General features: G+C 50.9%; 1 protein-coding gene across 2 annotated transcripts; it reads left to right on the top strand.

Annotated features, from left to right (window-relative positions):
- The first annotated feature begins 35 nt into the window (after positions 1–35).
- On the top strand, positions 36–25,562 carry TUBGCP2 (tubulin gamma complex component 2). Of its 2 annotated transcripts, none has more exons than XM_077126440.1 (18): positions 36–127; positions 6,587–6,772; positions 7,530–7,658; positions 8,330–8,506; positions 10,590–10,749; positions 14,629–14,836; positions 15,181–15,380; positions 15,634–15,823; positions 16,540–16,685; positions 17,676–17,856; positions 18,881–19,061; positions 20,333–20,505; positions 20,774–20,902; positions 21,677–21,797; positions 22,418–22,561; positions 23,138–23,266; positions 23,953–24,116; positions 25,295–25,562. In XM_077126440.1, exons 2-18 carry the CDS (start codon positions 6,623–6,625, stop codon positions 25,404–25,406), a joined length of 2,694 nt encoding a protein of 897 aa, XP_076982555.1. In that variant the 5' UTR covers positions 36–127; positions 6,587–6,622; the 3' UTR covers positions 25,407–25,562. The 2 variants fall into 2 exon arrangements, with proteins under 2 accessions (XP_076982555.1, XP_076982556.1); XM_077126441.1 differs by lacking the exon at positions 36–127 and adding an exon at positions 649–673.
- The last annotated feature ends 12 nt before the right edge of the window (positions 25,563–25,574 follow it).

Here is a 25,574-nt window from a genome sequence, read left to right as displayed (position 1 = left end):
CGCCCAGGGCGCCGCCGCCCGCCCCTGCCGGCCACCGTACGGGACCCGGGCGGGGCGGGGCCGGACGTGACGTTTCGCCCCTTCCGGCGTTCGCGCGGGCTGCGGCGGCTGCGGTGCCGGCTCTGTGGTGAGTCCCGGGTCCTTCGCGGGCGCTGGCGCAGGGACCAGGCTGGCTTCCTCCGCGGCCGCATGACGCGAGGCGCCCCCCTACCGCCCCCGACCCAGGCCCCAAAGCGAGGTCCTCGGAGGGCCCCCAGACCTCGGGCCGCCCGTCAGCGCCCACCGCGCAGGTTCCCTCCCGAGGGCCGCGCGCCCCCGTGGCCGACCCCTGCGCGGGCCTCCGCCGCAGTCTCGTCTCCTGCAGACCAGTAACCGGACTGGAGCCGGTGGTCTTTGGAAAGCTCGCGTTTGGGGCCGCCATCCTTTGCTTAAAGCCCTTAAGTGCGTTCCCGTTGCCTTGGTCTGAAGCCCCCTGGGAACCTGCATCTCGGCCTTTCAGTCCCCGCCGCCCCCTCGGCGCCGTGAGGGGCCGGTCGCTGTGCCGGTGCTCGGGTGCGCGGGTGAGAGAGCCGTGTGGTCCCCGCCTGCCCGCAGCGTGCCGCGGAGCAGGAGAGAGGTGTTGACTGGTTCGGCAGTTACCTGTTAAGATGGCGATACCTGATGCCTAAGAGAAGTGCGGGGGCGCAGACCGGACGGGGAGGGAAGGGGCTGCTGAATGGGACTTGAGCTCCCCACCCCCAAACATGTCTCATCCTTGAGCAGAGCTTATAAATGTCATAGGGAGGAAAAGGGGGTGTTATTTCTTCAAGAAATTAACACAAAAATATAACTAATAAAAATGGCATAAGATTTATTAATTAAAATTTAATTAGGACCTATCTGTATAGCTCATTTGAACAATTGAAACGCAGGAAGCACAGAATAAGAAAGAGATTCTTTGATTCTGTATAGATTATTGTAATGCCTGGAAACACCCTAGAGTATATTAAGTATCAAAAAGTATTGGCACCTCAAAAAACAGTGTAAGTCTATGGGAAATATTATGTGTGTGTATAAAACCATGGTAATTAACCAGGCAGGCCGGGAGTCAGTGGAACAAGAACTGAGGGGAAAAAAAAGATGATATGAAGCAATTTTCAGGTAAAAGAATTTGTTATCAGTAGACCTGCACAATGAGAAGTGGCACTGGAAGTTCTTTAGGCTGAATGAAAATGAAATCAATGGAAGAGCAGAGGTATAGGATAGAGTAAAGGGAAGTGTTAAATTTGCAGGTAAATACAAACTACATTTTTTAAAAATTTCTTTAAGATGTATTAAACTGTTTAAAGTAAAAATTATAACGTTGAATTGTAGGGTTTACAATGCACATAGATGTAGCACATGTGAAAACTATAGAATAAAGATGAGGGGATGTTAAATGTGAAAAAGAAAAGTATTGGCAAAGTCCTCTGAGGGATGGGAGAAAATATATGGAACTATTAACCTAACCATCAGGGAATCCCCTGATACTGTGTCAAACTTTAGGGACACCCAAGTCAATAGGCCAAGCCCTTGATCATGAGGCTGACTCTCATGAAGTTTAGGTAGGTAGTGGAGAAGTTTAGCCTACCTATAGGTATGCCTAAGAGTCACCCCTGGAGGACCTCTGGTGTTGCTCAGATGTGGCCTCTCTCTAAGCCCAACTCTGCAAGTGAGATCATTGCCCTCCCCCCCTACATGGAACATGATATCCAGAGGTGAAAGTCTCCCTGGAGGCATGGGAGAGGACTCCCAGGGATGAGTCCAGCCTTGGCACTGTGGGATCAACAATTCCATCCTGACCAAAGTGGGGAAAGAAATTTAACTAAGATCAGTGGCAGCGAGAGTTCAAATAGAGCCAACAGACTACTCAGGAGGTTGCTGTTATGCAAGCTTCAGGTAGACCTTGCTACCTGTCATAACCTGCCAACCCCCAACCAGGGCCATTCCAGCCAATCCTAAAGAACACCTAGGGCAATATATAAGATTCCACAAGAGTTCCAGGCACTATAGTAACTTTCCAGGAACCAACAACCTCCAGATGGGCCCTTGGACCAGATAGGTCCTGAAACCTAGAGGGCCCAGCCTCTCCAGAACATCAGATAGTTCCATCTCCCTACCCCATATTAGTGACAGACCCTTCCAATATCAAAAATTTAGAATTGTCCATAGCCCAAACACCACAAGGAGAGGGACAGAAAGATCAAAGGTGATGGTGGAATTATACAGAGAAGATGGGACTTACCAATTAACACATGAATATAAATGCTGAATCATTAAATTGTACTAGTCTCCAGTATCTTAGAGCAGCTAGAAGTAAAAACCTAAAATTATGAAATTGTAACCCATGTCAAGCTCTGACATATGTTCTACTAATTGTGGTCCTGTGCTTTGAAATTTATAGCTTTTTTGTATATATGTTATTGTTCACAAAAAAGAAGTGGGAAAAAAGTTGATTGTGATAAAGTATTTAAGCCCTCTACCCTCCTGCATTCTGGAGCAGCTAGAAGGAAAAATCTGAGAGGACGTTATGGTAGCCCATGACAAACTCTGGAATCTGTCCTGTAACCAATTATTGAAGAGTGCTTTGAAAACCATTGCTTTTTTATTTCTTTGCTTTGTATATATGTTATACTATACAATAAAAAAGTTAAAAAAAATTTTTAATTAGGACCAAAAGTTTTGTGCCAAATCTCCCCCCAGTCAATTTTAGGCCTAAAAAAGATTCTGTTATGGACGCTGTCTTCGTTTTTCATCTCTAGTTTGCTCGCTGCCGGAATGCAATATACCAGAATCAGAATGGTTTTTAAAATGGGAAATTTAATAAGTTGCTAGTTTACAGTTCTAAGGCTGAGAAAATGTCCCAATTAAAACAAGTCTATAGAAATGGCCAATCGAAGGCATCCAGGAGAAGATACCTTGGTTCAAGAAGGCTGATGAAGTTCAGGGTTTCTCTCTCATGTGGAAAGGCACATGGTGAACACATTCACAGTTTCTCTCTTGGCTGGAAGGGCACATGGCGAGCAAGGTGTCATCTGCTACTTTCTCTCCTGGCTTCCTGTTTCAGGAAGCTCCCTAGGAGGCGTTTTCCTTCTTCATCTCCAAAGGCTTGTGAGCTCTGTGCTTATCATGGCTATGTCGTTTTTCTCTGCTCTCTCTCAAGCCCCTTTTATTCTCCAAAATGTTTCCACTTTTATAAGACTCCAGAAACTTATCAAGACTCACCCAAATGGGTGGAGACGTGTCATCACCTAATCCAGTGTAACAACCACTCTTGATTAAATCACATCTCCAGGGAGATGATATGATTACGGTTTCAAACATACAGTATTGAATAGGGATTATTCTGCCATTACCAATTGGGATTTTGATTAAAACATGGCTTTTCTAGGGTCCATACATCCTTTCATACCAGCGCAGTCTCCTTGTCTCATCTGTTATGTTGAGGATCCTTTTTTCTGTCTCTGTAAAAGCTTTAGGACTGATGACATTATTTGTAAAATGTTTTTCAAGCCAGGTGTTGCAATTAGCTTCCCCTGTGTGTTTTTGTGGGGGTGTCTGTGGGGCGGAATTCACATGCTTTTTTTTCATCACAGTCTACTTTTTTTTTCTTTTTTTGTGAAGAATAATAGGTATACAAAAAAGTAATAAATTTCAAAGCACATCGCAACAATTAGTTGTAGAACAGATTTCAGAGTTTGGTATGGGTTCCAACTCTATAATTTTAGGTTTTTGTTTCTAACTGCTCTAAGATACTGAAGACTAAAAGAAATATCAATGTAATGATTTAGTAATTATATTCATTTCCCCGTGTTTTAATCAAATGTTCATTAGGAGTGTGTGCCCAACCCCTGCATGGTGAAAATGTGAAATTGCATCCTCAGCATTCATACTCTTCACACTCAGTGTTTGGAGAGTCATGAAGCCGGAAGGTTCGTGTATCTTCAATTGGGATACCTAAGGGGGTTACGAATTCAAGAACATGAGAAGATCAAGTAAGCTGCCAGCATTGGGTGCGCTTTAAAGTTGTACTTTTCAGTGGAGACACTGATGGTATTTTTTGTGAGACTGCTCTGATGTTCAGCATCCCTGCCTCCTGGGCACAAATTGGCAGGAGCACGCTTTCACTGATGACCGAAATCTGCTCTTACATCCTCCCTAGGGTTGGTGCCGCCGGAGTCTGAGACCTGCCGTCTGGCGGGAATTGCTCCCCAGATCCAGGAAGAACAGCAGGCCCCCCTAGTGTTAGCATGTGTGACCTAGGAGACCACACTGTGTTCTTACTGCAAAGGCAAAACTTCTGGAAGAAAACTTCTTAATCAGTTTTCACTTGAAGGATCTTTTTCAGAAGTAGTGCTCTTTACCTGATTATTCTCTTTCACTTGCAAGCAAGTGTTCTTGCCATCTTGCATTAACAAAATGGTCCTCACTCCAAAACTACAGATGAACCCGCTAGCCTCTAGAAGCCTCATAAAATGTGGGTAAAATTGGTTGCCATCAGAGTCTGCACTGCTGTCGGGAGAAAAGGTCTGGGTGGTCGTTTCTGTCTGCCTTGTGGTTTGCAGTGCCCTGTGTGCTTGAGCCCTTTGTGACTGACAACAAGGCTAACGATGGCTTAGGGCCCTGTCAGTAAGTAATTCAGATCCCATTTTCCTTTTGTGGAACCGTTCACTTTCTAGATAACGGAATTAAAGTTTCCTGGTGGTTGGCTCTGTAGAAAAAGCAGCAACGTGTGTTCCTACTTTGCTAATGATAATAGCCCCAGGACGTCTGTGTGGGGCGCTTCAGTGGGTCATAAGAACTGCAACAACTATGGGTAGGGTCTGTTTCCCCTTTTCAGATGTGTCCCTCAGGGTTAGAGGGAGGACCCATGCCTTGTTCACAGTCTGTTTGACAGGTAGGAGGTGGCCAGGTCAGAGGTCAGATCTGCGTGGCATGCTTTCTTACTTTAACACAAGTGCCTCCTGACTGAAACATCTGTGCCCTGGGAACTGACATGTTCATGTTTATTTTTCCTCATTCGTTTTTGGAGATGCTCTGGCCCTGACCACTGGTATTTCTATGCTGAGAAAGCTTTCCAGCAGACAAGAAGGTCTGGCTTTATTGTAGCGTTCCAAATTAATATTCATGAGTAAATTTGCGTATCTTGGGAGTGTGTACTGAGTCTTCTGCTCTTGGTTTGTCTCCGCTGGAGCTCTCGGCCCCCATGGTTCCTTACCTTGTTGGTTGCAGAGCCCTTTGAGGAAGGCCCTCTTGCAAAGTTCAGTCAAATGACAGTGCTTCTGGTGTCTGAGGGTCTTGGGTTGTTTGTGAAGCCCAAGTTAAGAATCCTTGCACTTTGTGTTCCAGTAGACTAAATTCTTAAAGACAGTTGTATAAAGATAGAAGGTTTATGATATGACCATGTGGTGGTGAAAATCTTGCCTCTGATGCTGATTATATCCAGTGTATGAACAGATGAGTAAAAAATATGGATAAAAAAATAAATAAATAATAGGGGGAACAAAGAGTAAAATAAATTGGGTAGATGGAAACACTAGTGGTCAATGAAAAGGAGGGGAAGGTGTATGGTATGCATGAGTTTTTTCTTTTTATTGCTTTTTCTGGAGTGATGCAAATGTTTTTAAAAATTTGATAGTAATGGCTAATTGGACTGGCCATTGAGGGAGAACGGAGGTCCCTGTACAGTCTGCTGCTCTCCACTTGATAGGGTAGCGTTTATGGTTTCAGTCCCAGAGGGTTAGAGGGTTCGGTATCTAATGGTCAGACCTTAGCCAACAGGACAAACTGAGCTGAGGCAGAGCCCCACCTGGCTCCTGTGCTTAGAAAATACAAAGAAATCTAACCGAAAGTGTTTTCATACACAGCCAAGCTTGAAAGCAAGCAAAGGGAACGTTCCGAGGTGTCAGAATAGAGGACTTGGGTGTGGGTGGAGCTGCAGAGACCAATTCAGAGATTCAGAACTAGGTGTGGCCTATGGGCTGGGCTGGCCTAATCTTTGTGAGGGGACAAGTGGCAATGCCTTTGGTTTGTGCGGAAATCCAGGATTCCCCTCAGAGCCTGGGCCCTTGGGTCCCTACAGCGGAAACTAGGGAACTGCAGTCTGATGGCCCAGGGGAGCATCACTGTCAGCCCAGGGCCACATGCAGATGGAATCCCCCAGGAGAAGCAAGAACCCTAGGCTGGGGGCCTTCTTCACTCAGTCCTCATGGTGCTGACTCTCTGAGCCAAGAGATGGCCCTTGGAGCTGAACTGGCCCAGGGAGACTGGTTTGTATTCCCAGGAAGTGTCCCACTAAAGGTATGCTCACAGTCAAAAACTATAAGCCACATACACAAACTCGGAGGGACAGGTGGCAGATGGAGCAGCAGGGGACTTGCGCCCCAAGGAGACCCAGGTGGCCAGAGGGTTTGGAGGGAAGGCCGCTGTGTTGATAGCTGCAGGGTAGGCCTGTGCAGGGCTGCTCCGTGCACGTGATGATTTGGACAGAGGCCTGAGCTAGGCCAAACTACTTAAGTTTACATATTTTGTTCATGGGGTTTTAGCTTAACGAACGGCTTATCTTTAGAACACATTGTGATGTCGGTGTCTCAGAGCTAAAGCTATGAGTGAATTCCGGATTCACCACGATGTCAACGAGCTGCTCAGCTTGCTGCGCGTCCGCGGAGGGGAAGGAGCTGAGGTCTACATTGACCTGCTGCAGAAGAACAGGACCCCATACGTGACAACCACCGTCTCCGCGCACAGCGCCAAGGTGAGTGCTGCCGCTGGAGCTTGACTTCCTGACCAGGCAGCCGAGGCAGAGCTGGTGTTGGAGGCAAACGGTGCTCGCCCAGCGCTGCAGTGCCACGGGTTGTGCTGAACTGCTGAACCTTGTGATAATCAGTATATTGTCAAGTCTCCTTAGCAGCTCCTGTCACTCACTCCAGTGTCAACAGCTTTCAGAGAGAGCTGGGCTTTGAACCCAGCTGTCCACTGACCTCAGAATTCACAGTTAGCCACCACTTTCTTGTTACCCAAGAGGGGGACGTTGTTCCCATGGATAAAAGGAAGCTCTTGGCATTAGCCACATCAGAATCCACTGAGGTATTCTTTGTTTGCCCAAATGTATAATCCTAAATTGTAGATCTTTAGGAAAAGAGTCTGTTTGAAATCCATTTTATAAAATGTTATGATGCTTCCGATATTTAAGTGGTTTCTAATAGCACAGAGGTAATTAGAATGAACAGAATGGAAAGTTCAGAAACACCCATGTTTATATCTACTATATTAGAGGGGGAGATGTAGAAGTCAGTGAGTAAAGCAGTCCCCGAGCTGAGCATCACAGTAGATGACACAGGGAATAGAGCCCAGGGTATGAAGTGAATGCACAAACTACTAGGAAGAAATGTGGGAGAAACTAAAGGAAATACGGGTAAGCTAAACAAAATAGTCGGGTGATACTTAGTCTTACAGGTATTTTTTAAGTGCTTAATTATTGTCATTAAGTCTCTCATGTTTGTGCTTTTGAGGTTAAAATAGCAGAATTTTCTCGCACTCCAGAAGATTTTCTGAAGAAATATGATGAGCTGAAGTCTAAAAACACAAGGAGCCTGGACCCACTGGTGTATCTGCTATCAAAGCTCACAGAAGACAAGGAGGTAACTTCTCAGCACTGGAGTTCAGCATTTGCACACTGCCTGTGGAGAACTGTGTTGGCAAAGAACATGCTTAGTCTTTGGAAGGTGTTCCTAAGAGAGCCTGTATCATAAGCGCTGTTCTGATTTGTTTAAGCGCATGAGATTTGCTCAGCCAAGATAAGGTGTTGGTTTTGATGGTGACCATCTTCCACCCGTTTCCCACACTTCTGTTTATCCTTAATTCCTCCTCTGAGCCATGCCAGTCAGACGTAGAGGTAACAGAGGAATAGAGACAGTAGTTACCTTGAGGGCATAGGGAGGAGGAAGATTTTTATTTTTCATCAATGATCACACTGTGTTTTTTGAGTATTTTATAGATTACATACATTACTTTCACATTAAGAAAATAAAGGAACAAACCAGAGGAAGAGAAGTGGGCAAAGCAGAAAGACAGTGCTGTGCTGTGGGGGTCGAGTTTGGGAACTGACCATCAAGGTTGTAGGGTCTTTCTCCTGTGGGTCTTTAAGAACACAGCTCATGTCATGCATGATGCTGGTGGAGATGGGGCTGAAGCACAGGGTCACTCGGAAGCCCCTTCCCCTCATTTCCCATGGGTGATTTTATGGGTTTGCTTTGACCTGCAAATTGCATGAATGTGCCAACCCAGTGTAGTGAATGGTTTTGCTTTTTAGACTCTTCAGTATTTGCAGCAGAATGCAAAAGAAAGAGCTGAGCTCGCCACCAGCACTGCCGCCAATGCCACCACCCACTTCAGTGTCCCAGCCGCGGCCTCCAAGATCTCTGTGCAGGAGCTCGAGGAGCTGAGGAAGCAGCTTGGCAGCGTGGCCACGGGCTCCACTCTGCAGCAGGTACCGTATCCCCTTGGGGCACACACTTGTAGGTGCACCTGTTCTCATGGCAGCACCTGCTCAGGCCCATGGGACACTCCTCCTTGACCTGTATTAAAGATGAATCTGAATTTAGAGAGATTGAGATTTAACTCTGGATCGTGACCTGCCTTTATGTGGTTGCTGTTTGTTTTAATCAAGAATCTGGGCCACAAATGGTGGTAAAATTTCTCACTCGCCCAGGGAAGTCAGCCTCGCTGGTGCTCAGCACTGTGGAAATCTCAGTCTGTGAGCACACTTTCCTCTGTTAATTAAGAGTGTTTTTAATTAGAGCAGTTGTAGGTTTACAGAAGAATCATGTGGAAAGTACAGAGTTCCCATATACCCCACGTTCTAGTTTACTAACTGCTGGAATGCAATATACCAGAAGTGGTATGGGTTTTAAAAAGTGGAATTTACCAAGTTACTAGTTTACAGTTCTAAGGCTGTGAAAATCTAATTAAAGCAAGTCTATAAGCATGTCCAATCTAAGGCATCCAGGGAAAGATACCTTGTTTCAGGAAGGCCAGTGACATTCAGGGTTTCTGTCTGGGCTGGAGGGGCACATAGTGAAGTCTGCAGCTTTCTCTTTCATGAATCTCCTCCGGGGTCATTTTCCTTCTTTGTCTCCTAAGGTTTTTGGCTGCGCAGGTTCTCCTCATGGGTCTCATCATTCTCTGCCCTCTCAGATTCTCCTCTTTTATAGAATTCCAGTAAACTGATGAAGACCCACATAGAATGGGTGGAATCACATTTCTGTCTAATCACGTCTAACAGCCATACTTGACTGAGCCACATTTCCATGGAGATAATCAAGATAACCAAGTTTCCAACCTGTGGTACTGAATAGGGATTAGAAAAAACTGTTGGTTTCACAAGATTGCTTAGGATTGAAACATGGCTTTTCTAGGGTACATGAATCCTTTCAAACCGGCACGTGCATGCGGGCACACACACACACAGTCTTCCCTGTTATTAGCATTTTGAATTAGCATGGTACCTAGTTACAGTCAATGGAACGTGTTTATTGGCCTGTCCACTCCAGGAGGTGGTTCGGGCTCACGCTTTGTGTTGTAGAGTCTTTTCTGGTACGATATACAACCTGAAATTAATCATTTTAGCCACATTCAAGTTTTTTAAACGATTCTTTTTCAAGAGTATACTTTCTGGATAATTTTATCTAGATTTCTTTCTTTCTCCCGTATTTACTACTTTTTCTGCACTGCTTCTTGGAGGTAACTCATCTCCAGGTCTTACTTTCCATGGCTGCCAGATGCTTGCCTTTGTGTCCTTCAGTGCTTATGTCTTGTCTTGTGAGTTACTTGCTGGGCCTCACGGTGGTGACCCTGTAACGACAGTAACAGCGGCACTTGCCAACATTTCCCATGTGCTAAGCACCATGCTGAGCCCCCGATGTACATCATCTCGTGCCACCGTCGCCTGATCAATGGGTCCATAGGGTCTCTACCCCCATTTGACAGGTGTGGAAACTGAGGCTCCTTTCTAGGCTGAGAGAGAGACTGAGCAGCACCCTATGCCCTTGCACCGACCAAGTCAGTGGACAGCCAGTCACACACCAGAACGGCCACAGGCCCCAGAGAGGCTGTCCTTGGTGTTGCCTTCTAGATTGTTCCTCAGCCCCGAGAACACGCTGGTGTGGCCAGGGCGAGGGGTCACAGCTGTTACCAAGGCTTCCTCTTAGCTCCAGGCCATGGGACATGCCTAGATCTAGTTGCTGCTTTTCAAAAATGATTGAGATTTTTCAAAGCATGTTTTTGAGAACCAGGCCTTGATGAAATGCTTCTCTCTTTGGCGAGATTGTTCACCCACATTGCTGACCTGCCGCAGCCCCAGTGCTGCTAGTGTTTGTGTTTTCCTGTCAGCCCCCCACCCCATCCTTAGCACCTAGCCTTGTGATAGGCACATGCGCATTTTGTGTCTACATGTTTTTGTTGAACCCTCTTCTGTGTTGCACAATCAACTCTCTAAGCCAAAGATATACAAATTCTAAGTATTTGTGCTAAAAGCATGCCTTTTGTTTCTGTTTTGAAAACATCCTTACTAGTCTCTAGAACTTACAAGAAAGATGCTTAGAGACAAGCAGAAGAAAAACCATTTGGGCCAGCAACTGCCCATTTTCCCAGCATGGGTGTACGAGAGGCCTGCCCTGGTTGGGGACTTCCTGATCTGCCCCAGTGCAACTGCAGACACAGCCCTGCCTATAGGTAGGTACCGTGTTTGGCTCCCACAGCTGGCTGAATTCACTTCCTCACAGGAGGGCGGTGCCTTGTTCACGTTCTCAGACGAGGGCTGATCCCAGAGACGTGGAATGACACCTGGTGGCATCTAGCATCCTTGGCTCATGCTGCCACCTTTTCTAGCATTGTGAGGCCTGGCACGATGGCCCATTTATCAGCTAGCAGTGGCTCACCCAGACCTTCAGCCTTCTCTGACCGCTCGTGCCTGAGCCTTTCACGAGAGTGTGTGCCCGGAAACTTGGCTGTGCTGACCTGTGATCATCAATGTTCCCGGGGGCACAGCTTCTTGCGTAGCAGCTTGTCCTGTGTGCCCTGTCTCTCAGAGCTGTTGAAGCTGCATCTTGTGAACAAGTTGCAAGCAAGACAGCGCAGTGCTTTATGCGTCTTGTAGGAGAGGCCTTTGGGGATTTGGAAAAAACCAAGGACTATTTTCACAATTCGTAACTGTTTTCTTAGATTGAAAAATGATATTTCCTATGTTAAGGATACAGTATGTTCACCATCTGTTGCCCTCATCCATGGTAGCCCAAATTCAGAAGGAAGCAGTGATGCAGTTTAACATAAAGCTGACTTGGTTTGATGTATAGTACAGATAGGTCAGTCCTTACCTTTACCCAAATCATTGGAAAATGTGCTTATACTGTGTAGTGAAATGGAGCAACTGTATTCTCTCCCTGCACACACAAAACCCTGTTACAGGTTAATGGAAAGCTATGGGTAAAACCAATGTTGCCTGGTATATTTTCATAGTAAAACCACTTAAAATTCCTATAGGAGTGAAAAACGCTCATTGAGCCTAAATGGAGCTACTGCTGCATGGAATGCCTGAGAAGTGAAGTGGCAGGAGGCCCTTTGTGGGCACTGGGCGTTGAGGCATTCACGGTACAGGGGCTTCTGGGTGTGGGTGCTTCTCTGGCTGACCAGCGGATGCAGCTGAGTGAGACACTACAGAGCATTTGGCAGAAACCAGAGAGTTGCTAGAGAAAGTTTAATTCCTTGGGTGTGGACACTGCCTGCAGTGTTGCATATGCTGTGGCCAGAGAATTGCATTAATTGGAGCCATAAATAAAGAAGAAGGATTCTGGACCCACGTGAGACCTGGTGACCGAGCTCTCCGAGTCACTCCCTGGGCCACCCACGATCAGCCTCAAAATGTTTCCGTTCCCACGGGCCTGGAGCAGGGGCTGCAGCCCACCCTCTCGCCGGGAACCCAGGCCGTGATGCAACTGAGGGAGAGTTTGCTTTTCCTCATGTAGGGAAGGGGTTGTACAAGAGAAGAAAGATTTACTGAATAGATGTGATGGCACCACAAGATGATTGGCTGGGGATAGTGGAGACAGGTGCCCGCATGCCTGAGGCACTCTTCCAAGCTGTTGTCAGCATCAAGCCTGCCTCTCGTGTACCTCCACAACACCCACCCTTGCTCCTCTGGAGCCTCCTGGAGAAACTTCTACCCAGGTTGCCGGCACCCAACTGTCCCAGGCCTGTTGGGCGCATAGTTACAGCGGCAACTCTACGCCAGTCTCTCCTTGCAGTTGGCCACCGCCGGCCTCCGTAATGTTTGTTCTGTGCGATTTTGTTCCTTTCTGGTCGTTTCTTTTCTGTCGCCATTGTTCTCCCCTCCCTCCACCTAAGCTCCTCAGAGTTTAGCCCTGGACCGCCTTCCAGTGCACTTTCTCTGCCTAGAGGATCATGCTGCTCTAAAGTCTGATCACCCTCCATGTGGTCCCGGGTCTGTCTCTAGCATGCCTCTGTCCACTGACCGTATTCACAGGGGACTCCTGAGTGCTCCTCCAGGGGCCTTCTCGTCTCCCTGATGGGATCAGGTGCTGTCTACCCGGTTTCTTGAGCCACAGGCCAGGACCTTCCCTGGATTCTTCCCCTCTGGCCCCTGCCCAGTCTATACATCTCTGCTTGCCCCAGCCTTACAGAAGCTTCCCACAGAACATTCTTCAGGGAAGAGAAGGTTCTGGATCTGTGCTGTTCCTTATGTGCCACCAGTCACATTTCCATTTAACTTGAATCGCAGCTGGCGGCACCATGCTGGGGACACAAAACGACCAGTCTCCTTCCTCCCACGTGTAGTGGCCTGAGCAATTTAAGGACGGGCTAAAGAGGCTCCTCCACTAACAGCCCCACCTACCCCTTACCTGGGCAAGCTGCAGGGACCCGGCAGATCTGTGAGACAGCCTCCTCAGGTCTTACCACCTCTAGTCCCACTTGTGGGAAGCCAGCGACTTCTGCTTCCTTGGGCAAGACCTTCCTCTCCCACCTCAGCACTGGCATGTGTATTCACTCTTCTTAGAGCATTTCCTAACTCCCAATGCCATGAGAGCCCAGTGTGAGGGCAGGCCCACAAGCCCTCGTCATCCCCTCACTTTTCCTTCTGACACTCTTTATTTTTTTTTTGGTATGCTGTATGGCCAGGGTCACATTTCATTCTTTTTCCATTTGAGTATCCTGTTACCGCAGCAGCATTTGTTGAATTTTTGTTTGCTTTGCTTTTGTTTTTTTGGGAAGTGCATGGGCCAGAAATCGAATCTGGGTGTCCCATGTGGCAGGTGAGAGTGCACCCCCTCCTGCTGACACCTTTCAGTGTGTAACTGTCACCCTGTCTGTCCCTGCACACCTGGCACAGGGCAGCAGCTCAGCAAACAGGTGGTTTGAGTGAAATGGTGACCAGTAGGCTGTACTCAAGGAGCAGCTGGGGAACGGTGCCAGCTGTGCGGGATGAAGATACCAAGGCTGGAGGAGGGGCAGTGGCTCCCCAACATCTGCTCCCATGACACAGGAAGAGTTCCCAGGAAGCAAGCAGGCCAGCAGCTCTACTGGCACAGGGGAACACGGACGGAGGCAGAGTGGAGGCCGACTGACGCAGGGGTCGAGACAAAGGCAGCAGCTGGAAAAGCGTCCCGCAGGTCGGACCGTACAAAGCGAACACTTGCCATTTCAAGAAAGCTCCTGGAGTAATGGAAATAAAATGGAACTTGACGTTCAGAAATGGGATCTAAATTGGGATTCGCGCATTTACCTAATGGCTGTGCCCAGGCATCACTCAGCTCTGCATAGGGCCTGCACCCTGTGGTGACCACACTCCCGGCACCAGCCGCGTGCCTTTGGGATCTTCCAGTAGCCGTGGCACCACCCCTGGGCTGCCTGGTGCTGGAGTGGTGAGCTCCAGGCACCCCTCGCTGCAGAGATAGCAGGTGCTGGATTGTGGATGATGTCACAACTGCAATCTCCTTTCAGGAGGCGTTACGCAAAACTTGGCTAGGTGGTGCCCCAAATGCAGCCCTTCCGCCATGCAGGATGGGGGCGTCCTTCAGTGGCCCACACTGTCTGGGGGTCCCCTGGTGGGCAGAGGAAGCTGACTGTATGTCCTGCAGCCATTGCCTGCCTTTGAGTGTGAGGGGAATTGCTGAGGTTTTTTTAATTTAAAATGATATCCTTTTAAATAAGGAGACTAAGTATAACTTAAGGTGGGGTTCGAGTCTCGGTTTCACCCTTGTAAGGGTCAAACATTCACCTTCTCTCAGGAGGCTTTGCTTAGCGTAACCTGGAGGACTGTCCACGTTCCCCATGACTCACTGTCGGCCGTGGTTCTGCACCCTGTATGCCTTCCCCGGTGGGGTGGTTAGTTTGGTCTCGATGCTCAGTGCTCTGCGGTAGCCAGCAGGGCAGGTGTCTGCCTGCGGTATGTCTGTCAGTGCTGGGGCACAGAGCTGAGGGAAGCGAGTACGAACATGATTTAGCACAGAGCCCATCAGGAGGCAGGTCAGGGAGGGCCATAGCTGTGGGCAGTGATGCATCCGGCTATTGGCTCACTGGCTGTGCCTTCCCACCCAGGCTCACTGCCCTTGGCCTCCCAGGAGGCTGCTGTCGTGGAGGACCTGCTGTATGTGCTGGTGGGAGTGGATGGCAGGTACATCACCGCCCAGCCCCTCACCGGAAGGCAGAGCCGGACCTTCCTTGTGGACCCCAACCTGGACCTGTCTGTCAAGGAGCTGGTGACCCGGATTCTCCCAGTGGCTGCCAGCTACTCCACAGTGACCAGGTGGGAATCCATGCTGACCGGGCCCTTCTCAGATGACTCAGCTGCAGCCTCTTGACAATGACAAAGGCCAGTCATGTTCTCTTTCCCAGAAAGTCCCTCTTTTGAGTCTGGACCTGGCTTCAGTCTGGACACGATTTTGGAGACTGGAGCATCACACGGGGCCTGCGTGTCAGCGTCCTGGCATCCCGACATGGCCCTCTAGGGGCAGTAGTCCGTCTAGGAATGAGGGCCTTGCAAGCCGCAGGCTTCCTGTGTGGGGTTGGAATTAGAACGTTTGACTTTTCATTTGAAATGAAGCTATCACCTTTTCAAGGGAGGTTTTGTGTGTGTTTCCTTCCCTGTAGGTTCATCGAGGAAAAGTCGTCCTTCGAGTATGGGCAGGTCAACCACGCCCTGGCGGCCGCCATGAGGACGCTCGTGAAGGAGTACCTCATCCTCATCACACAGCTGGAGCAGCTGCAGCGACAGGGCCTGCTATCCCTGCAGAAGCTGTGGTTCTACGTCCAGCCCACCATGCGCACCTTGGACATCCTGGCCTCCCTCGGTAACGCCCCGGCAGGCCTCCTGAGAGCAGTCTGGGGGGCTGAGAAGGGCCTGGCTCCTGCTAACTTGCATAGGAGGTCAGAGTCCACGTTCAAAAGGTGTGAGGACTTTCACCTGCAAGTTTTAACAGGTTGTTCTCCTTCTCACGGAAGGAGCACCTTGTCCCCAGGCAGGAAGTCTGGGATTACCTGAGATGTTTATCTTCACGTTTGTTCAGTGTGGCTGGGCCTGAGTGGGTCCCTCCTTCCCTACAGCCACGTCAGTGGATAAAGGGGAGTGCCTTGGGGGCTCGACCCTCAGCCTTCTCCATGACCGGAGCTTCAACTTCACGGGGGACAGCCAGGCACAGGAGCTGTGTCTCTACCTGACCCAGGCAGCCAGTGTACCCTACTTTGAGATTCTGGAGCGGTGGATCTATCGAGGGGTGATCAATGACCCCTACAGGTAGGTACTGGGAGGCCTCGCAGCCAGCTGGTCCCTGCTGCTCCTGTGGGAAGGAAGTTGAAAAAGGCTCCAGTTGGGATTTTTAACCCCCAAGTGTGTAAGTAGGAGACATCAGATCACAGGGTATTCTTTTCTATTGAGATGTCCTTGTCAAGAAAACCCTTAAAAAACACATTTGTGATATAGAAGTATGCCTCTCTACTAATGAGTTGAACAACGGCATCTAGTCTGACCGACCTAATAAGGAATGCCTGCATGTACCTGCTTTACAGGTACAAAGAGCTGTCTGAGCTCTTTGCAGCACCTGAAATGTGGTACAAAAATACAGTCTCTGTTGGCGACGGGGGTTTGTCGCCTGCATTGACAGTCAAGGAAATGCTCAGATACAGTAGTGGATGGATGAAAATAAAAATGAGTTACTTTCCCATCCAGCTGTACGGACCTGCGTTCTCTTGGAGCCCAAGTTAGATGCCCTGTGCTCAAGTCTGTAGACCCCCGTCACTCCCCATTGATGGGGAGTGCCAGTGCAGCTCCTCTTGCCCTTCCTGGAGCTCGTGAGAACGAGCTTCCTATGCTCTCCACTCACTCTGCTGAGATGAGCAGCAGGCCTCCTTCCTGCCTCCACTCTTAGCCATTTGGAAATGCACTGGCACTGCAGACCATCAGGAGGCACATCCAGCAGGCTGGGACCTGAGGCGCTTTTTGTGGTTGCGCAGTGAGTTCATGGTGGAGGAGCACGAGCTGCGGAAGGAGAAAATCCAGGAGGATTACAACGACAAGTACTGGGACCAGCGGTACACGGTCGTCCAGCAGCACATCCCGGCCTTTCTGCAAAAGATGGCGGGCAAGATCCTCAGCACAGGTAGCTCCCGCACCTGCTTGGCCTTGGCCGGATGGTGCTTCTTTGACTCTGCCACACTGAGGTTCTTTTATTTCAACCCGTTGACACATCTGGGAGTCAGAAATGCCAGGAGTGGATGAGAAGGCAGGATTATGGTGACTGCTCTGGCTGGTGTCCAGGTACTGAGTCCAGAGCAGGTGCTGGCCACTGCACATCAGTGGGCAGCTACAGCATGGCCATGTAGGGGCTGCAGGCATGTGGCTGCCCTCAGCCTCTGGCCCAGGAAAGTCTTGTCCACATGGCCACTTCACCTGCCTGGTCCCGCCTTCCCAGTACAGATGAGCCCATTCTGTCCCTGCTCTGTGACTGCCTCTCCTGCCAGAGCTTGGCTCGTGGGGGTCTCAGGTGGGCCTTAGGATCCAGCGTCCGCAGCGAGAGTCGTTGACCGTGGGTTCTGTGCAGGCTCCATGGGATGCCTGGGAGCTCAAATGGTCGCCATTTGTTCCCTGGCCCTGGAAGCTTGTCTCTCAGGTACTGCTCTCCCTCATTACTACTACAGGAAAAGAGTTATGGACACCTGCCTTCCTGGACAAGCGGTGTTTCTGTTTTTGTCCCCATTACATGGTCAGGACTTAGAGCCACACACAGGCTGGGTGTGTCTCCAGGTTAGCGTTGCCAGGAGTGTGGCACTTTGGAAAGCACTGGGCAATGGTTTGGTCATCAGTTCTCAGAAGGGTTTTTTTTCTGAGATGGAGTCTGTGCTCTTGATAAGAGTCGGAAATAAGGCAGCACCCAGTCACTGCAGTCTCCTGTCTCCTGTCTTAGAAGGGACAGGTGTAGTTTCCTACTGTGGGTGGAGTGACTTTCTACAACTGTTCCTGGACAACCTGTTCCGTTTCTAACCCATTAGCTAGTTTTAGTATTAAGATACTGAGGTTTCAGGCCTGGTGTTTATTAATATAATAAAATATTATAAACTTTCTAATCTGCTGCTCCTCCATCTTTTTTTAGGAAAGTATCTAAATGTAGTCCGAGAGTGCGGCCATGATGTCACCTGCCCGGTGGCCAAGGAGGTCACCTACACCCTGCAGGAGCGGGCATACGTGGAGCAGATCGAGCAGGCCTTCAGCTACGCCAGCCGCGTGCTCCTGGACTTCCTCTTGGGGGAGAAGGAGCTGCTGGCCCACCTCAGGTGCGTCTGGAGGACATGGGCTTCTGCCCGTCCACCAACGGCGAGCTGCTGACTAATCCCAACCCGGTGTATACTTATCCCTTCCACACCAGTTAGGGGCACGGCAACTGGTGATCTGGAAAGTCCACGTGAAATTTTTAGTCCCCCAGCCTTGTACCAGAGAAGTCTGAATGTTTTCTTTTTCACTTTACAGTAACTTACTGTAAGACTTGGGGTAAAGATTTGGTCCTAGGCTTTATGTTGGTCAATGTTAAGTAAAAATACTGTATGAAAAAGAGATTTTAAAAAATGAAAAATTTTTTAAAGGAAGGAAATCTGAGGAGAATAACAGTGAGCATCCTACACATGTAGTAAAAGACATTCTAAGAAGTGCCCTTTGACCCCCTGCGGGCACATCTTACCCTGGGGAGCATCTCTGTGGCCTTCACGCATTGCCCATGGCTCCGCAAAACTCCCCTCAGGTCCCATTTCGTTTCTTAGGCCGGCCTGTGGCACGTCGACACCACAGAGGGTGGTCGTGATGTGAAAGGGATAACTATATACATCCATGGAAGGGGCCATCAAGACTGAGAAATTGCTTGTAGCAGTTCTGCTTTGTCTTTCTAACCGCGGGAAAGCTGCCAGATAGCAGCCAGACTTGGAACTCGCATACCTGTGCATTGCCGTTATTGGGTCTGCTTTGGTGGAGCAGCAGCCACTTGAAGGGAAGCCTGGGAGGGCCATGTCTGCCCCCAGCCCTGCCCTCTGCCCGGAGCCGCCGTCCTGCTCTCCCCCTCTTTCCCCGCAGCAGCGCCTCCCGACATACCCTGCCTAAGCACCTTTATTTGCAGCTCTTCTAAGTGAGCTGCTAGCTTCCTCCCCTACTCGCCTGTAAACACCGCGTTGCCTTGTGCCGTGACCGTGTGTCTCAGCCATTCTGGAGGAGCTGGTCACCCAGCAGCGGTCACTGCTTCCTGCAAGCCCAGAGCGCCGGGCCATGTGTGATCCTGCCCTGAGCTCTCTCCCCCTGCCCGCTTGGGCCCAGGTCCATCAAGCGCTACTTCCTGATGGACCAGGGTGACTTCTTCGTGCACTTCATGGACCTCACCGAGGGGGAGCTGAGGAAGCCAGTGGACGACATCACGCCCACCCGCCTGGAGGCCCTGCTGGAACTGGCCCTGCGGATGAGCACCGCCAACACAGACCCCTTCAAGGACGATCTGAAGGTAGGTGCTCCCCCCGCCCCAGACAGATGCCGAGCCATCGGCACGGAGGCAGGGCAGGGGCTTCCAGGAGTGGCTGGACACCATGACTCCCGAGCTTTGTGGCAGCTGAGCCAGAGCAGGGCCCTGGGGTTCTCTGAGCCAGCTGGCCTGGGCTCTCAGGAGCCTGTGTAGGGGTGGGCCGGGCAGCAAGCAGGTGTAGCGGCTGCTCCAGGCCCTGTTGGCCCTTCCTGCGGGTGTGCACCTCATGCAGCGTGGCCAGGCCACGTGGTAGTTCTGTGCTCGGCCTCCTTAAGGAGCTCCCCGACTGTCCTCCACAGCAGCTCACCTTCGTTCCCACCAGCAGTGGACGAGCACTCCCATTTCTCCACATCCTTGCCAGCACTGGCTGTTTTCCATTTTGCTAACAATAGTCATTAGACTCCTGTGAGGTGGTATCTCTCTTTGGTATTTATTTGTATTTCCCTAGTGGCTAGTGGTGTTGAGCATCTGTTCGTGTGTGCATGTCTTCTCTGTAGAAGTGTCTGTTCAAGTCTTGTGTCCATTTTCTTAATTGGGTTGTTTGTCTTTTTGATGTTGAGCTGAAGGATTTCTTTATATATGCTGGATATTGAATCCTCATCCGATATGTGGATTCTGAGTATGTCCTCCCACCCCGTAGGTTGTCTTTCTACTTTGGTGATGGTGTCCTTCGGTGCTCAGGGATGTGCTTCTGATGAGGTCCCACTCACCTCCCCACAGGGCCTTGGGGCAGGGGCTACTGTTTTCAAGCTATGTTTTTCTTGCTTTGGCACTTTGGCGGTTTCTGTGATCTTTTAACTGTTTTCAGAGTTTGGAGGAGGGCAGCTTTGCCAGTTTTTGCTCTGTGTTCTGGGGTTAAGTGGGGACGGCACCCTGGAGCATCTTATGCCGCCATCTTGGTGGCTGAAAGTTGAGGCTCTTTTAGAGATTTAAATTTATCTGGTCTTTTACTTTGTGATTTTTGCTTTATGCCATTCTTTAAAATGTCTTCACAATAGTAGAATTTTTTAAAAGTTTATCCATGCTCTTTTATACTTTAATGGAAAGTGGTTTGATTTTTCAATTAGAATTTATCAGTATATATTTGTTTTTTTTAAACCAGCCTCCAATATTGAGAAATCAGTACTTAGAGAAACTTATATTAGCACTCTATTTGTTCCATCTTCTGACCCTTAGTTGGGGCAGGATGGGGGCCTGAACTTGACTTTTTGGCCCTTTTCTCTCAAAATTTGCTCTATTTCATCATCCCCCAGATTGACCTGATGCCCCATGACCTGATCACTCAGCTCCTGCGTGTCCTGGCCATCGAGACCAAGCAGGAAAAGGCGATGGTCCACACGGACCCCACAGAGCTCACGCTTAGTGGCCTGGAGGCCTTCTCCTTTGACTACGTGGTCAAGTGGCCCCTGTCACTTATTATCAACAGGTGAGGCTCAGCCAGAGCTGCACGTGACTCTGCATGTGTGTTTCTCAGCTTTGTTAGAAAGAAAGGAATTGCACGAGCCTCTTCCTACAGAGAATTCAGGGACGCTCCATGTCTCTGCAAGCACAGTGGGTACTGAGTGGACCACCTGGGTGTCCAGGGCACAGAAACATTTGTTGATCATAGGACAACATGGCCTCGTCTGAGCTGACAGAGCCCGCACACTCAGGGCCTGCCAGAACCGGTTCAACATTGTGTTCCCTTCTCTTAGGAAAGCCTTGACACGCTACCAAATGCTCTTCAGGCACATGTTCTACTGTAAGCATGTGGAGCGGCAGCTGTGCAATGTTTGGATCAGCAACAAAACTGCCAAGCAGTACTCTCTGCACTCTGCAAAGTGGTATGTGGTTTTCCTTGAAGTAGGGGGGTTTTACTTCTCGCCCATTGAGAAATGGTTACTGTCATACATTTGTAGTTTTTTTTAGGGGGGGTGCTTGGTTCAGGAGTCAAACCAGGATCTCTCGCATGTCAGGCGAGCATTATTCCATTGAACCACCCATGTACCCTATCCGTAGCTCTTAAATCTGCCCCTGGTCAGGGTTCAGACAGTACATGAGGGACTCGGCTCTGCCACCTGCTCTCTTGGCAGCCCTGTTTGGACAGGGCAGCATGTGCTCTCTGGCCACCAGCCCCGGTCTACAGATGCAAACCCTGCCTGGATGGGAGGCACAGGCAGGCCTTCCCTTGGGAGCTTGGGTGGGAGGGTGGCACGATGCTTGCACAGTGATTGTATGGTGCTTGCACGGTGTACCACTTTGCATGTCAGTCTGTGGCATAAAGTATTGTTTGAAGATGAAGTGGACTGCCTAAATTTTTAAAGAATTATTTGGAAGAAGGCATAAAACGTGGGCTGCACAGCTGTGGTGTAATTCCTGGTGTCAGGCCTCTGTGGTTGGTCTAGCCAGTCGCTCCCCTGCAGAGCTATGGGGAGGCGGAAGGCGAGAGTGGGGGTTGCTGTTCCTCGGCCCTGCAGAGCCCCTGCTTGTCGGCACAGCCCTGAGTGTGCCCGTGTGTTAACCGTCACTTTGTTTTCTCGCCAGCATCTGGTATGCTGAGAGGAGGTGGTATCAAAATGTGGCGCCCGCCCTTGTAACTGTCTTTTGTGGCTCGTCAGGTTTGCTGGTGCCTTCACTCTTCGGCAGCGGATGCTTAATTTTGTTCAGAACATTCAGTACTACATGATGTTTGAGGTGATGGAGCCCACCTGGCACATTCTGGAGAAGAATCTGAAATCCGTGAGTGGTGGTGTGATGTCTCAGTGTACAAAAGACTCCACCCCACCCAGGCCGGGTCTGACAACACAGGGTTCCTCAGAGCAAAGTACAGCTTCGATGTGAGGGAGACAAGGGCTGCGAGCTCTGCCCGAGGCTCTGCAAGTGGGGGCTCTCACAGGACCAGCCCGGGGGTGGGGGTCACTCCACATCTTGGTGAGGACTGGAAATCAAAGCTGTATGCATGTGGGCAGAGAGTGGGCAGACTGCTTCCTGCCACGCTGCGACAGAATCAAGCTGTCACCCTATACTGGTACTGTCTGCTGTACAGTCCAGCTCCCTTCAGACCCCTGTAGGCCAGATTCTGGAAGCAGAAAGTGTTAAGCACAACCACATTTCCTTCCTGCTTTTTCTCTTTAAGAACCAAAAGCTCAGAGCTTTCATGGTGTGTCCAGTATTATTTTCTTTTAATGGTATTTTGAGGTTTCCCCGCAAAGGCCACAGGGGCATTTAAAGAACTCGAAACCAGAGGAGCATAGAAAGCCATAGAAATGCACGTGGGCGTAAAGTTTGCCCCAGCTGACGCGGTCTCGAGAGAAGCCGCTGGGCCACCATGGGCCGAGCCTCAGCGTGTCCCTCTGCAGGCCTCCAACATTGACGACGTCCTGGGCCACCACACAAGCTTCCTGGACAACTGCCTCAAGGACTGCATGCTGACCAACCCCGAGCTGCTGAAGGTCTTCTCCAAGCTCATGTCCGTGTGCGTCATGTTCACCAACTGCATGCAGGTGCGGTGGGACGGGCTGCTGGTTGAAGTGGCCAAGGCACCTCTGTCTCCCTGCCTCCGCTGATGGGTGCGGCTGGGGCCAACCCAGTCAGCCGCCAGCTCCTGCCCCCCAGGGTTTCCATCCTGGCCTGGTCCTGTTTGTGTCCAAATTGTTTTCTGAAGGCCTTGTGATCTTCTTTTCTCAGAACGTAAATTATTCAATTCAATGAAGTATCTATTTGGCACCTGTCATAAACAGTTCTCTAGAACCGTGATATAGAAAACGTGTCAAAGGATGCCAAAAAGAGGTTCCCGTAGGGTCAGCTGGGGTTAGCGGAGCAGACCTGGGAGGAGGGGTGCTCACAGGCAGAGGGCTGGAGGCAGAAGGGGGTGACAGGGTGCAGGTTAGGGTAGGGTGGGGCAAGTGAGCCAGATTCCAGGTGCTTAGAGCCGCTCTAGGTTCCCCCACAGGGGCAAGGCCATGGGCAGACGCGAGTTGAGAAGTCCTCCTTTGTAAGGGCCATGCCAGGTGGTTTGCAGTTCTTGAGGTGTGGACCAGGCCTCCAACAGCATTTTTTCATGACCCACCCTACTGCAGAGATTTACCCAGAGCATGAAATTGGATGGTGAGCTGGGCCGCCTGGCACTGGAGCACGGGACCATGCTAGGGCCGCCCACGGAGGCCGAGCGGGCTGAGGAGAGTGCCAAGAAGAAACTTGCCAAGAAGGTGTGCAGGAGGTGGCTGGAGAGCCTTCTTCCCTGTGACCTTAATTTCCAATCCAAGCCATGGGGGCGTCCCCTTTCCGGTGGCGGATGTGAGACCGTGGGTCCCATCCCAGCCCTGTCCCCTCTGGGATGGCTGCAGCCACCTGGGGCTGAGGCGGGCGCTGTCAGCATCACAGCCTGTCCTGGGTTGGGATGGTCAGTGGCTCTGGCTCTGACTGGCCTGAGGACAGGCACGCCTAAGCACAGGCCCTGCCCTCATTCCCACCTGGAGCCGGCTGTGGGGATGGAACTGTAGGGCACTGAGTGCGCTCAGGAGCATGTGGACTCAGGGCATGTGCCATCCCCATGCTGAGAGGCACCCAGGAGGAAGCGTGGCAGAGAGGCAAACAGCCAAGGTGTGGGGTCAGCTCTCGCCTCTACTTTTTCAAGTGGGACCTGGAGAAATTTCTGGCCCCTGTGTGTGGGCAGCAGGCCCTCGTTGCACAGACCCTCATGCATTTTTTACCATGCCCTAACTTCTCACCTTATATCACCGGAAAATTTCAGGAACCTGTTGTGGAATTAGGCTATATTAACAAAACAAAACAAAAGGACGAGAAAGGAAACAGAAGCTTGTGCAGAACAGTGTGGTAAGGAGGGCTGGGACTTGGCCAAGGGGTTCTCCAAGGCTGGCGGGTTCCTTTTCAGTGCCTGGCTGAGCACATGGATGCCCCCCAGCTGGCCTCGGGCTTCGAGGCGACCATCAGCAAGTTTGATAAGAATTTCTCGGCACACCTGCTCGACCTCCTGGCCCGCCTCAGCATGTACAGCACCAGTGACTGCGAGCACGCCGTGGCCAGTGTCATTTCCAGGTAGGGCCAGCGCCAAAGCAAGACTGCCCCCATGGCATTGCCCTACTGCCTGAGTGACTGCAGGCCCAGGCAGTCCCACCACCTGGCCCTGCCTCACAGGGCCCCTCCCAACCCTGGGCTGTGCTCTCCCCCCATTTTCACCTCCACCCTTGGATGGCACGGCACTCTCACTTCCAAGAATCCCACATCCTTCCCTGACTGCCCCGTCAGCCTTAGGAAGCCCATTGAGAGTTGGCCCCAGCCCTGGAGCCTGACCATCCTGTGAAGGGACCCCAGTGGCAGGCTCGGCTGGTCTGACTGGGTGAACGTCAGCCAGGGGCGTATCCCTGGGATGTCAGGGTCAGTAGGGGAGGCAGCTAGTATTGAGGGTGGTGCACAGCAGTACCCCCTGCCAGGGCAGCCAGAGGCTGACGGCTGGACCTGAAGGGCTGCCTGTGTTCCCCATTTCATTTGGAAGGGGGGCTCCCACTGGAGGCCCTGCTCAGCTGAGCAGTGGGAAACAGAGGGGACAATTGTGGGGCTCCTCAGGGTGAAATAGTGGCCGGGGGGGGGGGGTCAGGAAGCGTGGGCCCTGACTGACTGGCGTTGGAACCCTGATGCCAGGGTCCCTGGGGCTTAACGGGGCTGGGGTATGTATAGCCAGGAAGTGAGGCTGTGCTGGTGGGGCCACAGTGCATTCTCCTCTGCACTTCTCTGTGTGCTGCTGGGCTGGAGGGACCATAGGGGACAGGGCACTGTCTCCCCAGACACCAGCACGCCGGCTGGGGTCGTGGGCCTTGCTCTGAGTGGGGCCATTGCTGTCCTGTGGAGGGCAGTGCCTTGGTGAGTTGGGGTGTCTCAGCTGCCAGCCCCTGTGCTCAGCTCAGGAGTGACAGTGCCGAGCTGCACGGCATGCAAGTTTTTGCAGGCTTGGGGCTTCAACTCTGTTCCCTGTTGCTTGTTTAAGTTCCTACCTCAGCGTCACTGAGAGTAGCTAAGGCTCCACGTGGGGGCTGCATCTGACCTTGCAGGGAGGGCCCTGGGCTGCCTGCTGCCTGCACCCCCCCATCGTGGGGCGGGAAGGGTCTGCCCCACGCTCACGCCACAGCAGGTGGCACAGTTGAACCGTGCCCTCCTCTGCCACAGAGGCTGCTTCTGCCTTCCCCAGGGAGAGCTCTGGGCTTCCTCTTTCCCCACAGGCTGGATTTCAACGGCTTCTACACAGAGCGCCTGGAGCGCCTGTCGGCAGAGAGGAACCAGAAGGCCACCCCACCAGCGCCAGTGCCCAGAATCGCCGTCCCTGCACAGTGAGCCCGTGACTGCCCCTCACGTCCTCTGCCCAGACGCAGGGTGTCCACGATATAGGAAGGCCGCCTGGGAGGGTCCCAGTGTACAAGTTCAGGTTTCATCGACCCCAAAGCAAGTGTGTGCAGTGCTCCCATTAAATGCAGTTCTGCTGTCCTCTTCTCCCGGCTCGCC

This window comes from Tamandua tetradactyla, chromosome 13 (genome assembly GCF_023851605.1).
Source record: "Tamandua tetradactyla isolate mTamTet1 chromosome 13, mTamTet1.pri, whole genome shotgun sequence".
Classification (NCBI taxonomy): Eukaryota; Metazoa; Chordata; class Mammalia; order Pilosa; family Myrmecophagidae; genus Tamandua; species Tamandua tetradactyla.
The sequence above is the reverse complement of the archived record's forward strand: the minus strand, read 5'-3'. Positions and strand labels throughout refer to the sequence as shown.

Bases quoted from the DNA above. Each gene is read 5' to 3' on its own strand.
- TUBGCP2 (XM_077126440.1), top strand. From the start codon at position 6,623: ATGAGTGAATTCCGGATTCACCACGATGTCAACGAGCTGCTCAGCTTG. The intron at 6,773-7,529 runs GTGAGTGCTGCC...TGTGCTTTTGAG, and splicing joins TCTCCGCGCACAGCGCCAAG to GTTAAAATAGCAGAATTTTC. The intron at 17,857-18,880 runs GTGCGTCTGGAG...GCTTGGGCCCAG, and splicing joins GAGCTGCTGGCCCACCTCAG to GTCCATCAAGCGCTACTTCC.